Raw genomic sequence first — 17,360 nt, forward strand, 5'->3', positions numbered from 1 at the left:
ATATGAGAGCAGCAAAGGAACACAGAGGTCAATTATGGGGAAGGACAAGTAGTTGACTCAGTGTAGTAGAGTGCTTAAAGGGGTGGACTGAGGTGCAAGGGGGAAAGGAAGGCTTGGGAGTTCAAATCACTGGAGGTCCTTGAATGCCATATTAAGGAATCCGAACTTTAATCCATGGGAGCCGGGCGCGGTGGCTCAAGCCTGTAATCCCAGCACTTTGGGAGGCCGAGGCGGGTGGATCACGAGGTCAAGAGATCGAGACCATCCTGGTCAACATGGTGAAACCCCGTCTCTACTAAAAATACAAAAAAATCAACTGGGCATGGTGGCGCGTGCCTGTAATCCCAGCTACTCAGGAGGCTGAGGCAGAATTGCCTGAACCCAGGAGGTGGAGGTTGCGGTGAGCCGAGATCGCGCCATTGCACTCCAGCCTGGGTGACAAGAGCAAAACTCCGTCTCAAAAAAAAAAAAAAAAAAAAAAAAATCCATGGGAGATGGAAAATTATCATAAAGATTTTGGCTAGGCACGGTGGCTCATGCCTGTAATCCCAACACTTTCGGAGGCCAAGGCGGGCGGACCATGAGGTAAGGAGTTGAAGACCAACCTGGCCAACATAGTGAAACCCCGTTTCTACTAAAAATACAAAAATTAGCCAGGTGTGGTGGTGCCTGCCTGTAATCCCAGCTACTCCAGAGGCTGAGGCAGGGGAATCACTTGAACCCGGGAGATGGAGGTTACAGTGAGCCAAGATTAGGCCACTGCCCTCTAGCCTGAGCGACAGGCACTCGGTCTCAAAGAAAAAAAAAATTTTAATGTCACGGAGTAAGAGATTTAATGACCAATTACGCTCCAATGTGGAAGATTACAGTGGCTGCCTGTCTGTGGATAGAACAAACTAGAAAAGGAAGGACTTAGTGGGAAGACCAGATGGGTAATGACTGCAGTTCTCTGGTTTAAAGGTGATGAGGCCAGGGGTACTGGTGGCAAGAACAAGACAGCAGAGATTATGGAATCAGTAAATAGATTTAGAAGGAAGGTGGCAAAGGTAATTTGAAGCTTTGGTGCCTGGCTGGCAGGACAGTGGTACCATAAACAACAATTGGAAACAGGTGGAGGGAGGATCAGATTTGGGAAGGGAAACGAGTTTGCTACTCAATACGAATTGTGTTCTTTTGTTGTCAGAGCTGTGTTGATCTCCCTCCTGAGACTGGGCAGAGGAGTGCTGACAGAATCCTATAATTCTACAGTGAATTCAGGTAAGGCTTCATCCAGTCAACAATTAGTGAGCTTCTATGATATGCCTGGCACTGAGCTAAGTGATGTGAAGGTTAAATTTTTAAAAATAATTAAAAAATTTTTTTTGCCTCAATCCTGAAGCACAATCTTCAGTTAATGGTATTTGACTTGGCTTATGTTCTTTTTTTTTGAGACAGGGTCTCTGTCTGTCACCCAGGCTGCAATGCATTGACCTGATCACAGCTCACTACAGACATGACCCCTGGGCTTAAACAATCCTTCCACCTCAGCTTCATGAATAGCTGGGACCACAGGCATGCATCTCCATGCCTGGCTAATTTTTTTTTTTTTTTTTTTAAGACAGGCTTTCACCATGTTGGTCAGACTAGTCTTGAACTCCCGACCTCAGGTGATCCGCCTGCCTTGGCCTCCAAAGTGCTTGGATTGCAGGCGTGAGCCACCACACCCAGTTGCTAATTTTAAAAATTTTTTGTAGAGACGGGGTCTTGCTATGTTACCCAGGTTGGCCTCGAATTCCTGAGCTCTAATGATCCTCCCACCTTGGCCTCCCAAAGTCCTGGGATTATAGGCATGAGCCTGGCCACTTTGTTCATATTCTTGAACATACAATCAAATGTTTATCATTTACTCAGTGTGAGATACTCTGGGGAGGGTTTGGGGAGGAATATAAGAATCACTCCCAGCTGGGTTCGGTGGCTCAAGCCTGTAATCCCAGCACTTTGGGAGGCCAAGGCGGGAGGATCACAAGATCCGAGGTCAAGAGATGGAGACCATCATGGCCAACATGGTGAAACCCCCTCTCTACTAAAAATACAAAAAAAATTTAGCTGGGCGTGGTGGCGTGCGCCTGTTGTCCCAGCTACCCAGGAGACTGAGGCAGGAGAATTACTTGAACTCAGGAGGTGGAGGTTGCAGTGAGCCGAGATTGAACCACTGCACAGCCTGGCTCCTAGCGACAGAGCAAGACTCTGCCTCAAAAAAAAAAAAAAAAAAAAAAAAAAAAAAAAAAAACACACACACACACACACACACACACACACTCAAAAAAACACTCCCTATTCTCCGAGATCACAATTTTACTGGGAAGCAGTGAATACAAAATGAGTTGCATTCAGATTCTGAAAAGCCAGTAGGCTTACACAGAACAGGGAATTAGGTCCTAGTCAGGGAAGCCACCCAGAAAAATGCGGCAATCATTGAGATATGAGTTGGTAGAAGTGAGTGAAGCTATCTCTGGCAAATAAGAACGGAAATGGCTGACGAGGCCTGAATTAGTTAAGGATGTAGAAGAGGGAGTACTTCACGTTTCAGGCCAAGGTGGCTGAGGCCTTGTCAGAAGGCAATTGCACATACCTTCACATAACACTCTAATACAGTCCAGTCTGCCTCTGACTTGTCACCTCCCCTGCTCCCAATCATTCTTTTTTTTTGAGACAGAGTCTCACTCTGTCACCCAGGCTGGATGTGCAGTGGCATGATCTCAGCTAACTGTAACCTCCACCTCCCACATTCAAGTGATTCTCCTGCCTCAGCCTCCTGAGTAGCTGGAATTATAGGCATGCACCACCATGCCTGGTCAATTTCTTTTTTTAAAAATTTTTAGTAGAGACGTGGTTTCACCATGTTGGCCAGGCTGATCTCAAACTTCTGACCTCAAGTGATAAACCCGCCTTGGCCTTCCAAAGTGCTGGGATTAGTAGACATGAGCCACCACCACTGGCCTCATTTTTCATTTTCTATCATTTTGTGTGTATGTGTGTGTGTGTGTGTGAGAGAGAGAGAGAGAGAGACAGGGTCTTGCTCTGCTGCCCACGCTGGAGTTCAGTGGTGTGATCCTGGCTCAACCTCCGCCTCCTGGGTTCAAGCAATTCTCCTGCCTCAGCCTCTCAAGTAACTGGGATTACAGGTGTGCACCACCATGCCTGGCTAATTTTTGTATGTCTAACGTCACTTATTTCTGGGTAAGGATCTTTGCTATTTTAGGAATACAGGCAGATCTGAGCATTCAACCCCCAGGTTCAAGTTGGAGAACACAGGTGTAACAGAGAGTAGGAAAGAAATGTATCAAAATAGAGAAGGAAAGAAAGCCTTTCCTTCTTGAAAGGCTGAAGTTGAGAGGGAAAACTCATTTATCACTACAAATCTATGGTAGATTTCCACGCTAAATTTTCCCTCTTTTGTGATTTTTTTGATATGGAAGAGTAGGGGCTTTATCTTCTTAGTAACAATTAGGCCATATTTCTTCTCACCAGATAGAGGTGCTCTAACATTGTAGTGGTATTAAAAGGCTGAGGAGAGTAATTGAAGACTGGCTTACAGAACTCCACCTGGAGAACAAAATCCTGGCAGATGATTCTTGTAATCTCAGTGCTCTTAAAGTAGTCCAAAATTCTAAAATTCAAAGCCAGAAATTCCACACCCATTTAGTAAGCACCTATATATACACTACTACACACAGATTACATATCTAAAATGGAAGGAAATGGAAGAAAACTCTTGTGGGAAAGATGAAGCGGAAAGGAGGTGTACATTCCAATACATCTACCTACAACTGAGATAAATTAACTACTATTACCTCCTCCCACACCAAGGTCTTTCCTCTCTCTTTGCGTAGCCTGAGCTTTCAGAAGCACAACTGCAAACAACTCAAACTGGTTCACAGGATCTGTTCCTTGGTCACTTCAAACAAGATGTTATTTATGACCCACACTTCCAACCCTACCCAACGCTGAGTGGACGGCGCAACAATTACGATAGACACTGCCAAGTTTCCACAAATCATTGGTTTATTAGAAAGTTCATTTCCCTCATTTTACAGCATATATATCTCTATCATATGTGATAAAGTTAAATACAATCTGTTATGCTTGTAAGTAAGGATAGGTTATTTTGTTTGTTTTTTTAAGTTTTAAAATCACTATTCTGGAAGTTAAGGAAAATGCCCCTAGGAAGGCAAACAGGCAGCCAGAGTATGGCTCAATCTACAAGCTAATGGGAAGCAGCACAAAATGTTAATACTGTATTATTTAAATATTTACATGGGCTGAAAGCAAAGAAAAATGAGTCCCTTCACTTGCACAGATGATTTTGTTTTTCCAGTGCTAGTTATCCAAGAAGTGATGCTTCTGAATCAGACGAGGAGCACTGAATAGGTAGGAGGGTGGGAGGGCAGTCAAGAGTTGTGTTTGCCTGGCACTTTCTTCTCATAAACTCAAAACTTTTCTCTTTTGAGAATTTGAGAAGGCAGGAACACAGAGCCTTGGCCCAGTAAGTAAAGTTTTTCTTGTCAAGTGACCACCTAGCCAGGAATAGTTAGGAAAATGCCACAGAGGGAATTGTTAACCTCATCAAAGGAGACGGAACCTGCAATACAAGCACCTTTGGGTCAGTATGTTAATTAGGGCTGAGGGCCTGGATGAAAGGCAAGAAGAGGGGTGAAGGAGGCTTAGGTGGTAATTCCGCTGGTCAGTGTCATGGGAGAAAAGAAACAAGGAACGTTTACTGCTTAAACTGAACTGGGCAGAAAGTATGGAAACTATGAAGCAAAATAATTTGAAGTATCTATAAATGTGCTCACCTCCCAATAAACGACTGTCCCAACTCATCCTTCAGTCTACTTCTACTTCAGTTTCTAACAACCCGAAAGGCACATTTAAAAAAAAAAAAAACAAAAAAACAACAAAAAACTGTCAGAGGAGGCTAAGTACTAGGAAGGCAAACAGACTGACTGCCTGGAACAAGGTACCCAGGGAAACCCAGGATCCCCCCAGAAAATCGCTGCATGTCACTGCTTTGAGATTCAGTCAATAAAGCTGTTGAGTCCCCTCCTTCTCTTCTGTGGGGTCCACCAGTTTCTCTGTGTAAAACAACAAAAGTACCCAAGGGAGACTGTCAAAGATGAGCATCCCTCGGAAGCCCCGAGCTGACTGCTGCCCATTAGCTCAAAAATCCCAATACTGGGGGCACTACTTACTGCAAATTACTTAACATTTTGTCCCAGCAAAAAATGTTTTAACATTTTATAGTTCATAACTTCAAAAAATACAGGAGCTTGGTAAAATATACATGCTTAGTCAGTTTTGCACCTAGCAGAAAACAAATACTTTATTTTTTGTTTTCATTTTATAACCTTTAAAGTTTCTTAATTCAACTAAGGCAAACATATTTACACAAAGCCACCAGAACGAGGATCACTTAAAGAGCTGGATGTAAAAAATATTATTGCAGTATACTACAAATATGGAACCTTTTTTATGAGCTACAAAAAGCAGCATTTACGTTTAGAGAGTTCAGTGCAATTTTTTACATTTAAAAATCCTATAAATTAAAAAGGAAACATCAACACAACAGGAGAAAATATACCCTTCACTTCAGACACATGAACTCCTCTCTGGTAAAGCACATGGGCAACTGTATACTCCGCAGAGCTTCTATTCATGATAGGATCTTCTTTTCTGGGATATGGAGATGCCTCCTCTGGGGTGAGGGACATCAGGATAACAGAGCCAAGTGTGTGGCTCCGTTTATGTGGGGCCGGATTGAATTGCAGCCTGAGCTGCATCAGGTTCCAGGTCAGACTCCTTTTCCACCTCACCTGGGATAACATAAGGTCACCAAGGATGGTCAAAGATACTATCCCAAAGTGGTGGCACTTCCACCACGAGAACAGCTTGGCCTTCCTTGTGGCACTGAGAAGGCAAGACCAGATGGGCCCACAGCAAGTGCTTTGGTGACAACCCACTGCCCAGAGAGGAGGAAAATGTTTAAAAATTTATAGAAGGGAAGAGCAGAGGATAAAAAGCAGAGGGAGGAAGGAATTATCTAAACTTGACAGTTAGGAGATGTTGCTGCAGAGGGGTGGGTAGCACTTACTGGTGTTCCCTAGCTTAGAAACACAGGAGAGGGAGGGACAAATTGAGAGGAGGACAGGAAAAAAGAAATCCCTGATAGTAAACTCAAAGCAAACTTCAAATCTAAACCCACCCCTGCAAGCCAAAACTCAATTCTTTGGCTGCCAGACACTGCCCATCCCAGCTTCTATTTGCTGGTAATAATGGCTCAACACCCCCAAGGGAACATGTATGGTTCTCCTTCCCTGGCCCTACATAGGATCCCATCCCCAACTCATGTGCCATGGCTGGGAGGATGCTGCAGGTCCTGACCTGAGAAGATGGGGTGAAGTAGTGGGTGAAGGTGGAGGGCGGTGGCAGCTGCTGCAGCAGGCCGTGGGGCAAGTAGGGTGGGGTAGAGGGCAGCATGTGGGACAGGGTGAAAGGTGAACGGCCCAGGATGGATGGCTGAGGCAGGAATGATGTGGATGGGATGGCTAGTGAGAAAGGTGGCAGGGTGGCCAGGGATGATTGAGTGAGTGAGGTGAGACAAGGAAATGGGGGTCAGATGGGGCTGGGGAATATGATGCACCTGGGCAAGTGGCTGGGGATGGGGGTGGGGGTGAATGCCAATAGCGGCAGCAGCTGCTGCAGCATGATGCTGTAGGATGGCATGCTGAACAGTTGTGATGGAGGTGGCAGAGGCCGTAGCTGGCTGCTGAATGTGGATGGGCTGCAGGGCTGGTGTGGCTGGGGCCAGGGCAGCTGAGGCTGGAAAGGCCTTTACTTGCTTGGCCAGAAGCTGCTGCTGGATGTGTTGCTGTGCAGCCTGCTGGAGCTTGCTGTACTTCTCCATCTCCTCAGGGGTGAAGGTGATGGGCTGGCTCTCCAGGGGGGCCAGTGAAGCATCCTCAGCCCCATCTGTTGACTCAATACTAGGATCTCCACTGGGAGGCGCATAACTGGCAAAATGCTCAAGGTCTGGTGCTATAGGCAGCAAGCTGGATTCCACAGGGCCTGGTTGACTGCTGCTATCCAGGGACTCCAGGGTGTCCCCGTCACTGGGGTCGGGGAGGTAGTTATGGGAGATGGCTGGGTCCCCAGGGTAGCAGTCAGAGTGTGCCGGGGTGCCTAGCGGAGCCACAGGGTGATCAGCAGTAGCTTCTTCAGACTTTGGCTCTTCTGGGGGTGGCTCTGGTAAAGGGCCAGTTGTTTCCTCTGAAGGGAACTGATGCCCAAAAAGGGCATCACTACTCCCTGGGGGCCCTTCTTCCGTCTCTGACTGTTCTTGCTCTTCCCCCCTTTCCAAGCCAGACTCTTCACATTTCTTGTTGGGCTTTCGGGTAGCTGGGAGCTTCCCTATCAGTGGAAGGACAGGCTTATTGCCAAGAGATGGGGGGAGCTTGGGCCCAAAGTAACCTTGTGGGGGGTCTTTGAGCTTGGGCCCAGCTTTATTAGGGGTGGCCTGCACCTCCTCACTCACACTAGGTTTCCTCTCCACTTTCCTTGACTGGATCTTCTCCAGTAGCAGTTTGGCAGTGACAGAGTTCTTGTCTTCAGGACTGCAGTCGCTTTCTAACCCTCTTCCTGTGCCAATGTTGCTGTTCTGGGTAGGTGGACCTGTCCCTTTACTGTCATCTCCTCTGCCATCATCTTTCTTCCCGGGACCTTCTCCCCGGCCTGATCGGAAATAGTGGGGGGACTGGGAGCGGTAGATCTTAGAACGAATGAAGTCCCGACGCCCAGAATGCCTTTCCTCAGGGCTCTCGTGACCCCACGATCCCTTCCTGGAGCCTGATCTCTGGGAAGGGCTCCTGGTGCTGCGGCTGCGGTCCCGGCTATAGCTCCGGCTCCGTTGCCAGCTGTGGGCTGTAGTGCTACGGCTTCTCCGCTTGCTCCGACTACGACTACAACTGCTGCTGCGGCTGCGGCCCCGGGATCTTGAGCGCTCTCTGGTATGACTCCGAGATCGGCTTCGGGACTGGCTGCAACTGAGGCTATAGTCATCATCAGAAGATGAATATTTGTGCCGTTTGGATCGGTGTTTGGAGCTGGCATAGTCCGAGTCATCTGAGTCATGGGAACGTTTGGAGTGCCTTCGTGATCGGTCACTATAGTCACTGTAGCTGTCATCAGAGTAACTGCGCTGTCTACTATAGCAGCTCTGGTCTGACGAGGCATCTGAGCTACTTGAATAAGAACGCCGGGAGGAACGATGTGAGGAATGGCGCCGGCCAGACCTTGAGCGGCTGCGGGAATGCTCACTGCCTGAATCTTCCTCTTCTTCTTCCTCACTGTACTGTGATGGAGACTTCTGGTGTAGCCGGTGTGATGAAGCATCATCACTGTCCTCTTCTCCACTACTGGGTTGGCTCCGATGGCTAGATCGGCTGCTCCGTTTGGTGCCTGCTCTTCGTTGGCAGGATGAAGGTGGAAGTTCACCTTTGTGTTTCCTCCCACCATGGTCTTGGGAGCTGCTACCGCCCCCACCTTCATCCTTTTTGCCACTGCTCCCCTCTTCAGCTGGGAGGGATCTTCGCTGGGAGTCATCTTGAGCTCGCCGCCGTCTTCTTGGTGGTGCAGGACTGCCACTACCAGGGGGTTCTGGTTTGGGTCCTCGTTCAGAATCGGCTGGGGCTGATGACTTATTCTTCTTTCGTTTTCGTTTCTTGCGCTTCTTAGATTTCTCCCCTGACTCTGCCTTAGAGCTTTTCTCTTCTGTGTCAGCCTTGTGTTTACGTTTGTGCTTGCTGGATTTTTTGTGCTTCTTTTTCTTTTTGTGCCGGTGGGACTTCCCGGATCGTTCTTTCTTGCTGGGAAGGCTTCTCCCTGTGTCTTCTGTCTCAGACCCATGGCTACCCACAGGCTCCTGCTTGTTCAGGCTGCTACAGGAGGACCCTGAAGCAGGTGCATCCATTCTGCCTCCTGAGGAACGTACTATTTTCTCTCCACCCCCTTCCTTGTTTTTATTTGGCTCACCAGGATCTAGGCCTTGGAGATGATCCTTGGAGGAGCTTCCTATATCCTTTGGCTTTTCTGTCCCTTTAGTTCTGGCATCTTTGTTCCTTGAAAGTTTAAAGTCAAAATATAAAGGGTTACAACTGTATGAAATGGATGGTTCTGCCTTGGTGAAAATTAATAGTTCTGATGGCCATTGGAGGGCAGTGCTTTCATCTTTGCTCAAAACTGGGAAAAAGGGACCAGTAGGATGTTTGGGTCCTTCTTGGCTTTCTTTCCCTGCTGGGGTGGCCAGAGAAGTTTCTTTGGAAGAGTTGGACTCACACATTTGGGTCTCTGAAACCTTCTGACTATGACTCTCTGAACTCTGATCACTTACATCCCCTCCTAAGGCTTTCTTTGCCTCAGCTTTGCTTCCTGGTTCTGAGGGCTCAGTCATGTTGGCTTCCTTTGGCTGCTCAGAGACTTCACTAATAGTCTTTTCTGCTCCTTGGCTTGCTGCCACCTTGATGCAGCTTTTAGGCTTGGGAGAACTGCCTTTTTTACTCTCTGGGACATTCTTTGGGTGTGTACTATTATCACCTTCCATTTGTTCACTGGCTCTCATAAAAAGCAGGAAGGGAAAATTAGGTTTTACTTTGCAGTGTGCTGGGGGGATGTAGTGGTAATACTCGGGCTCTGTAGCCCCAGCTCCTTCTTCTCGCTTCATCCTTTTTAATTTAGATAATGTTGAGGCAAGGGACCCTCCATCCTGAGGGTCTTCATCCTCTTTTTTACCATCAAGATTACTGCTACCATCAGAGTCTCCTACCTTCTGCAGTCCTTGGTCAGAACCCTTCTCATCAGGTTTTGTTCCATCTTCAGAGGTCCCTTCCTCCGCGTGGTCCTTGAAAACTGATGCTATTGATTCAAGTTTGACAGGAGCCTTCTTGGCAAAAGAAAATGACACTCCCAGTTTTTGCAATGGGGTCCCCGGATTATTCTTAATGCCAAAGCTGATGCCTTGGGAGGCTGACCCAGGAGGCTGTGCCAGTCCAGTGGTATTAGTGATTTGTACTGCAGTGAAAGGGCCTCCTTTATCTGTGGAAAATTCAGATCCCAGGCCACAAGAGGCAGTGGCACCTGTGCCACTATTTGTAGCTGATTCATCCTTATCATCTTCTCCACCTTCTTCATCTACAGCCACTGTGGTTGGTCTGAACATGGGACCACTTCCAGGTGCACTACACGATGATTTATAAAAATAAAAAACAAACAAAAAACAGGCTTAGGAGTACATTTCATAAACCTTATAAAATACTCATCTCTAATATCCTTTTTTTTTTTTTTTTTTACGGAGTTTCGCTCTTGTTACCCAGGCTGGAGTGCAATGGCATGATCTCGGCTCACCGCAACCTCCGCCTCCTGGGTTCAGGCAATTCTCCTGCCTCAGCCTCCTGAGTAGCTGGGATTACAGACACGCACCACCATGCCCAGCTACTTTTTGTATTTTTAGTAGAGACGGGGTTTCACCATGTTGACCAGGATGGTCTCGATCCCTTGACCTCGTGATCCGCCTGCCTCGGCCTCCCAAAGTGCTGGGATTACAGGCTTGAGCCACCGCGCCCGGCTCTTATATCCTATCATTCATTAGAGGTAGATCTCAAAGACAGTGAGCGGTGGTTATATTCCCAAGCCCTATACTAACAAATGCGATTTTTCTCAGAGAAGGTTAGGCAAAGACTCATTCTGTTAATCTACCAAACTAAATTCCCAGGGCGAGCCAGTTATTGCTGTTTCATCTTAAGCTGTCGAATGTACAAAAAGCTGGGTTTAGTGGCTCACGCCTATAATCCCATTACTTTGGGAGGCCAAGGTGGGCAGATTGCTTGAGGTCAGGAGTTCGAGACCAGCATGGCCAACATAGTGAAACCCTGTTTCTACTAAAAATACAAAAATTAGGCCAGGAGCAGTGGCTCACGTTTGTAATCCCAGAACTTTGGGAGGCTCAGGTGGGCAGATCACTTGAGATCAGGAGTTTGTAATCAGACTGGTTAAAATGGTGAAACTCTGTCTTTACTAAATATACAGAATTGGCCGGGCGTGGTGGCACACACCTGTAATCCCAGCCACTCGGGAGGCTGAGGTAGGAGAACTGCTTGAACCTAGGAGATGGAAGTTGCATTGAGCCAAAAACATGCCACTGCACTCCAGGCTGGGCGACAGAGTGGGACTCTGTCTCAAAAAAAAAAAAAAAAGTACAAAAAGACTTACATCACGACTCAAATAGCCCATCATTACTATGTTTCTGATCTCATTTCTTATTCTATCGTCCTATCCATCAGTATGTTACCTAATGTATGGCTGTACATGTATTCACAAAGGTTTTATTTCATTCAATTAAGGAAAAAATGTTGCTGGGCAAGGGTGGCTCACATCTGTAATCTCTGATTTAGGAGCCTGAGGTGGGAGGATTGCCTCAGGCCAGGAGGTCAAGACCAATCTGGGCAACACAGTGAGATCCCACCTCTAAAAATAACAAAAATCAATAAAAATTTCTCTATACTTTCAAATTTCAGTTTTTAAAAATGTGCATATTTCTGAGTTAAGGGTAGAAATGTCCACTGTGCTACTTATGGCAGGTCTGTGTGTCTGTCAGAGAAACTAAAAAGTCCATGACTATCTCCTGGGTATCATAACAAGCATTTGGTTTGGTTTTGTGGCAGTTTCTGAGCATTCAGTACTGTGGTCACAATGTCACTGAGCACTTTCATCTTTGAAAAAAGGAACATCAAGGAGCCTCAATAGCTTTAAACTGCTGTTCTTGCCTGAAAGTTTTATTTTTTTGAGATGGAGTTTAACTGTGTTGCCCAGGCTGGAGTGAGGTGGCATGATCATAGCTCACTGTAATCTCAAACTCTTTATCCCATCTCAGCCTCTTGAGAAGCTAGGACTACAGGTGGACATCACCATACTGGCTAATTTTATTTATTTACAGATAGTATCACTCTGTTGTCCAGGCTGGAGTGCAGTGGTGAGATCTCAGCTCACTCCTACCTTTGCCTCCAGGGTTCAGGTGATTATTCTGCCTCAGCCTCCCAAGTAGCTGGGATTATAGGAGCCCATGCCACCATGCCTGGCTAATTTTTGTATTTTTTTTTTTTTTTTGAGACAGAGTTTCGCTCTTGTTACCCAGGCTGGAGTGCAATGGCGCGATCTTGGCTCACCGCAACCTCCGCCTCCTGGGCTCAGGCAATTCTCCTGCCTCAGCCTCCTAAGTAGCTGGGATTACAGGCACGCGCCACCACGCCCAGCTAGTTTTTTGTATTTTTAGTAGAGACGGGGTTTCACTATGTTGACTAGGATGGTCTCGATCTCTCGACCTCGTGATCCACCCGCCTCGGCCTCCCAAAGTGCTGGGATTACAGGCTTGAGCCACCGCGCCCGGCTAATTTTTGTATTTTAAGTAGAGATGGGGTTTTGTCATATTGGTCAGGCTGGTCTTGAACTCCTGGCTTCAAGTGATCTGCCCACCTCGTGCTCCCAAAGTGCTGGGATTACAGGTGTGAGCCATCGTGGCTGGACCATGGTGGCTAATTTAAAAAAATTTTTGGTAGAGACAGAGTCTTGCTATGTTGACCAGATTGGTCTTGAATACCTGGCCTCAAGAGATCCTCCTGCCTCTGCCTCCCAGAGTGCTGGGATTAGAGGTGTAAGTCACTGTCCATCTGGCCTACATTTCTTTCTTTCTTTTTTTTTTTTTTCCAGATGGAGTTTTGCTCTTGTTACCCAGGCTAGAGTGCAATGGTGCGATCTCGGCTCACCGCAATCTCTGCCTCCTAGGTTCCGGCAATTCTCCTGCCTCAGCCTCCTGAGTAGCTGGGATTACAGGCACGTGCCACCATGCCCAGCTAATTTTTCGTATTTTTAGTAGAGACGGGGTTTCACCTTGTTGACCAGGATGGTCTCGATCTCTTGACCTCATGATCCACCCGCCTCGGCCTCCCAAAGTGCTGGGATTACAGGCTTGAGCCACTGCGCCCGGCCTCTTTTGTTTTTTTGTTTTTTTTTAAAACAGTCTTGCCGGGCGCTATGGCTCAAGCCTGTAATCCCAGCACTTTGGGAGGCTGAGGCAGGTGGATCACGAGGTCAAGAGATCGAGACCATCCTGGTCAACATGGTGAAACCCCGTCTCTACCAAAAATACAAAAAAAAAAAAAAAATTAGCTGGGCATGGTAGCACGTGCCTGTAATCCCAGCTACTCAGGAGGCTGAGGCATGAGAATTGCCTGAACCCAAGAGGCGGAGGTTGCGGTGAGCCGAGATCGTGCCATTGCACTCCAGCCTGGGTAACGAGAGTGAAACTCCGCATCAAAAAAAAAAAAAAAAAAAAAACCAGTCTTGCTTTGTCACCAGGCTGAAGTACAGTGGCACGATCTTGGCTCACTGCAACCTCTGCCTCCCAGGTTCAAGCAATTCCCCTGTCTCAGCCTCCTGAGAGCTGGGACTAGAAGCACGCACCACCAAGCCCAGCTAATTTTTTATATTTTAGTCTAAGGGGTTTCACCATGTTGGCCAGGACAGTCTCGCTCTCCTGACCTCGTGTTCTGCCTGCCTTGGCCTCCCAAAGTACTGGGATTACAGATGTGAGACACTGTGCCAGGCCTTTATTGCAATTTTTATAGTGTGTACACTACACAATGCACACTATACCCTTAAATTCCAAATAAAGAACTAAATAGCATTAGATACCTATTTGTATGATGTCCTTGTTATCTGAACCCCAGCTACTAGCTGTCCTCAACTCAGGGAAAAGTATATTCAGACAATGTGTAATCTCTTGCTATCTAAACTGTTACTACTAGAAAATGGGAACTCAACAGATTTGGAGAGCAAGAGATACACTTATGAAACCTACTCCACAGCAAACAAACAAAAAACAACCCTTCCCTTAAACTGAATAAAAAGGGGATTCTGTTTTTTGAGACAGGGTCTTGCTCTATCAGGCTGGACTGCAATGGTGTGATCACAGCTCACTGCAGCCTTGATTTCCCAGGCTCAAGTGATTCTTCCACCTTAGCCTCCTCAGTAGCTGGGACTACAGGCATGTGCCACCATGCCCGGCTAATTTTTAAGATTTTGTTTTTAGAGATAGGGTCTTTCCTATGTTGGCCTGGCTGGTCTTGAGCTCCTGGATTCAAGTGATCCTCTTGCTTTGGCCTCCCAAAGTGCTGGGATTATAGGTGTGAGTCACTACGCCCAGCATGTGCTTTTTATTATAAATGTTAAAAAATGGGAATAATTGTAACAGTGTCTTTATTTATTTATTGAGTATCTCTGATGTGCTAGGCATTCCTTCAAGCATTTCCAAATTAATAACTCAATCACTCCTCACAACAACTGTTAAGTTGTTTTTATCTCTATCTTACAGACATGGAAACTGAGGCATAGTTTAGATATAACTTTATTAAGTCAAACAGTAAGAAGAAAATGGCCTCAAAAATATACATACTTAATCAGTACATTATACTGCAAGTATATAGATATGCTTTTAGTTTGAAAGAAGGATCAATTAAACATTTTAAGGAACTAGAGAACATTATTTTAAGTAAAATAACCCAGAAACAGAAAATTAAACACTGTAGGTTCTCACTCATATGTGGAAGCTTTAAAAAAAAAAAAAAAAAAAGGTTGATCTCATAGAAGTAAAAAGTAGAAGAAAGGATACTAGAAGCTGGGAAGGGTGGGAGAGGGAGAGATTTATTACAAAATTACAGCTAACTAGGAAGAGTAAGTTCTAGTGTTCTATACCACTGTAGGATGACTAGAGTTAACAATACTATGTCGTTTTGGCTGGAGGGTGGTGGCTCACGCCTCTAATCCCAGTACTTTGGGAGGCTGAGGAGTATGGATCAAGAAGTCAGGAATTCGAGACCAGCCTGACCAACATGGTGAAACCCTGTCTCTACTAAAAATACAAAATTTAGCCAGATGTGGCGGTATGCACCTATAATCCCAGCTACTTGGGAGGTTGAGAAAGGAGAATTGCTTGAACTCAGGAGGCAGAGGTTGCAGTGAGCTGAGATCGTACCATTTCACTCCAGCCTGGGAGACACAGTGAGACTGTCTCAAAAAAACAAAAACAAAAACAAACCCAAACAAACAATACTATGTAGTTTCAAATAGCTAGAAAGAGGATACTAAATGTTCCTGCACGAAGAAATGATAACTGTTTGAGGCGATGGATATGGTCATTACCCTGATCTGATCACTATACATTATATGTACTGAAACATTACTAGGTAACCTGTGAATATGTACAATTATTATTTGTCAATTAAAAAAAATTTAAGGTTTATAATTCTTAATCTTAATTTAATTCTTAAATTATAATCTTAAATCTATAAAATTTTAAGGATCATAATTATCTGTACAACTCTCTGAGAAAAAATACACTCACCATTCAGCTTGTTTTCTTTGCTCTGCCAGCTCATGGAGCCGCCGAAGGGCTTTTTCCTGTTTTTTCTCATCCTTGCGGGATCTTGAAGAGACATTTCGAGCAAACTCTCTCTGCTTGAGATCTTTTAATCTCTGGGTTAAAAGAAAGAAAGATATAGAGGGTGGATGATTTAGAGTAACTTAGGAATCTGAAAGCAAAGCCTTAGGACATGACCCTCAACCAATAGTTACAGTATTAGTGTAGAATACATTATCATATTCTCTTATGGCAATTGAAAACACAATGGCTGATTACTTTGGGTATAGCACTTGCAGTATCTGCATTTCTAATTAGGACAACGTATCATTTGCTTTATTAGGCAAAATAAAATGATCTCAAATGCAACAAGCAAATTTTAGAACACTGGGAGGAAAGAAAAGGGACTATTTAATCACCTGCTCCTCCAGGATGCAAAACTAGACAAACAGAACATGAGATAAATTGCAATACCACAAGCCAAAGAGAACAGAAAGGGGTTAGGCTAGTACAGAAAATTACCCAGGTGTAAGATCTTGAAAAGCAATGTACAGCTTACATGGGGGGTTATTAAAATTAGAACAAATAGAAAGCATACTTTTATTTCACCATAAAAAGGTGGTGTATTTTTTTTCAGCATGAATAGAGGTTTCCTGTAACTACTGAATAAACCCAAGAGAGGTCTTCCAGTGCTAGCATGTTTGGAGCTCACCAGTCTGACCACTTTTATCTGGTCAGCCTGCTGAAAGTAGTATGTGATCCTTCATGGCCCTGAGAGGAATGTCCAGGGGATGAGGAGGGAGAGCAGAGGTAAGTCAAAGATTTTATTACTTAAAATCCAGATAACAGAATGGGTCTTTTATTTTCAGAAGCTATTGTATAATTTTCCTTAAAACAAAACAAACTACAACCAAAAAAGAACAGTGTTATGACACACTGGTGACAGAACCCAGACATATCTATCTGCAATGAAGACACAACTAAAATTATTTTCAAGACATTAGATAACACAAGAAACAAACAAACATATACATTAGCCTATGCTTTTACAACAGCATTGGGAAAAGGAATTTGACCCAGTATAAAGTGGACATTGCTTTGTGGAAAGGCATGATGTTTAACAGACAGAGGAATTTTCTTACCTAATATTTATGAAATGTGTTTTGAATCTTTTTAAATTGGAAGAGGGGAAGGGTAGAAAGACACACACAATAAAAGATATACAGCTAAAGACACTAGTAGAAAAACTCACTCTTGTGATCTGGGCTCCCAAATTAGAAGGATTTGCTTTCAATACATCAGCTGAAAATGTCACATCACAAAGAAAAAAAAGTAAAAAATAAAACAAGAGTGGAAGAGAAAAAAAAAATAAAGCAAGCATTACTACACAAGCTCTCTTAGTGAATCTGTAAACTATTATACTGAACAATCAGGGACAAAGCCATCAACTCTAAAAGGGCTGGGGAGAAGGGAAGCACCTGTACAACATATATATGTGTACATACACACGGACTGACATAGTAAGCCCACCTAGAAAAATGAAACTCCCTGTATTTCTTCCAGAAAAATGGTTCCAGAACTTTGGAAAAGACCATTGTGGCATAAAAAGCAGTCTTGTTTCCATTAGCCCTTATTTTGGGGAAGTCGAAGCAATGAACAGCTGGCAAAACTATTAGTGCCCATAATTAAGATTTCTTTTTTCTTTTTTTTTGAGACACAGTCTCTCTCTGTCGCCCAGGCTGGAGTGCAGTGGCATGATCCTGGCTCATTGCAGCCTCCACCTCCCAGGTTCAAGCAATTCTCATGCCTCAGCTTCCCAAGTAGCTGGGATTACAGGCATGCACCCCCATGCCTGGCCCAT

The 17,360-nt window shown here is 45.1% G+C and overlaps 1 protein-coding gene across 11 annotated transcripts in view; it reads right to left on the reverse strand.

Moving 5' to 3' along the window:
• Positions 1-4,026: 4,026 nt before the first annotated feature.
• The window catches only part of GPATCH8 (G-patch domain containing 8), a 107,873-nt gene continuing 94,539 nt past the window's right edge, over positions 4,027-17,360 (reverse strand). For 8 of the 11 annotated variants that reach the window (XM_074388750.1, XM_074388754.1, XM_074388752.1 and 5 more), the window contains 3 exons: positions 16,752-16,801; positions 15,485-15,615; positions 4,027-10,268 (listed from right to left, as the gene is read on the reverse strand). In XM_074388750.1, the coding sequence (XP_074244851.1) occupies positions 6,383-10,268; positions 15,485-15,615; positions 16,752-16,801 (4,067 nt within the window). In that variant the 3' untranslated portion in view covers positions 4,027-6,382. The remainder of the gene's footprint in view (positions 10,269-15,484; positions 15,616-16,751; positions 16,802-17,360) is intronic. The other 3 variants (XM_003943619.3, XM_003943618.4, XM_074388758.1) reach the window with 1 other exon arrangement.

This window comes from Saimiri boliviensis, chromosome 17, assembly GCF_048565385.1.
Source record: "Saimiri boliviensis isolate mSaiBol1 chromosome 17, mSaiBol1.pri, whole genome shotgun sequence".
NCBI classification, from domain to species: domain Eukaryota; kingdom Metazoa; phylum Chordata; class Mammalia; order Primates; family Cebidae; genus Saimiri; species Saimiri boliviensis.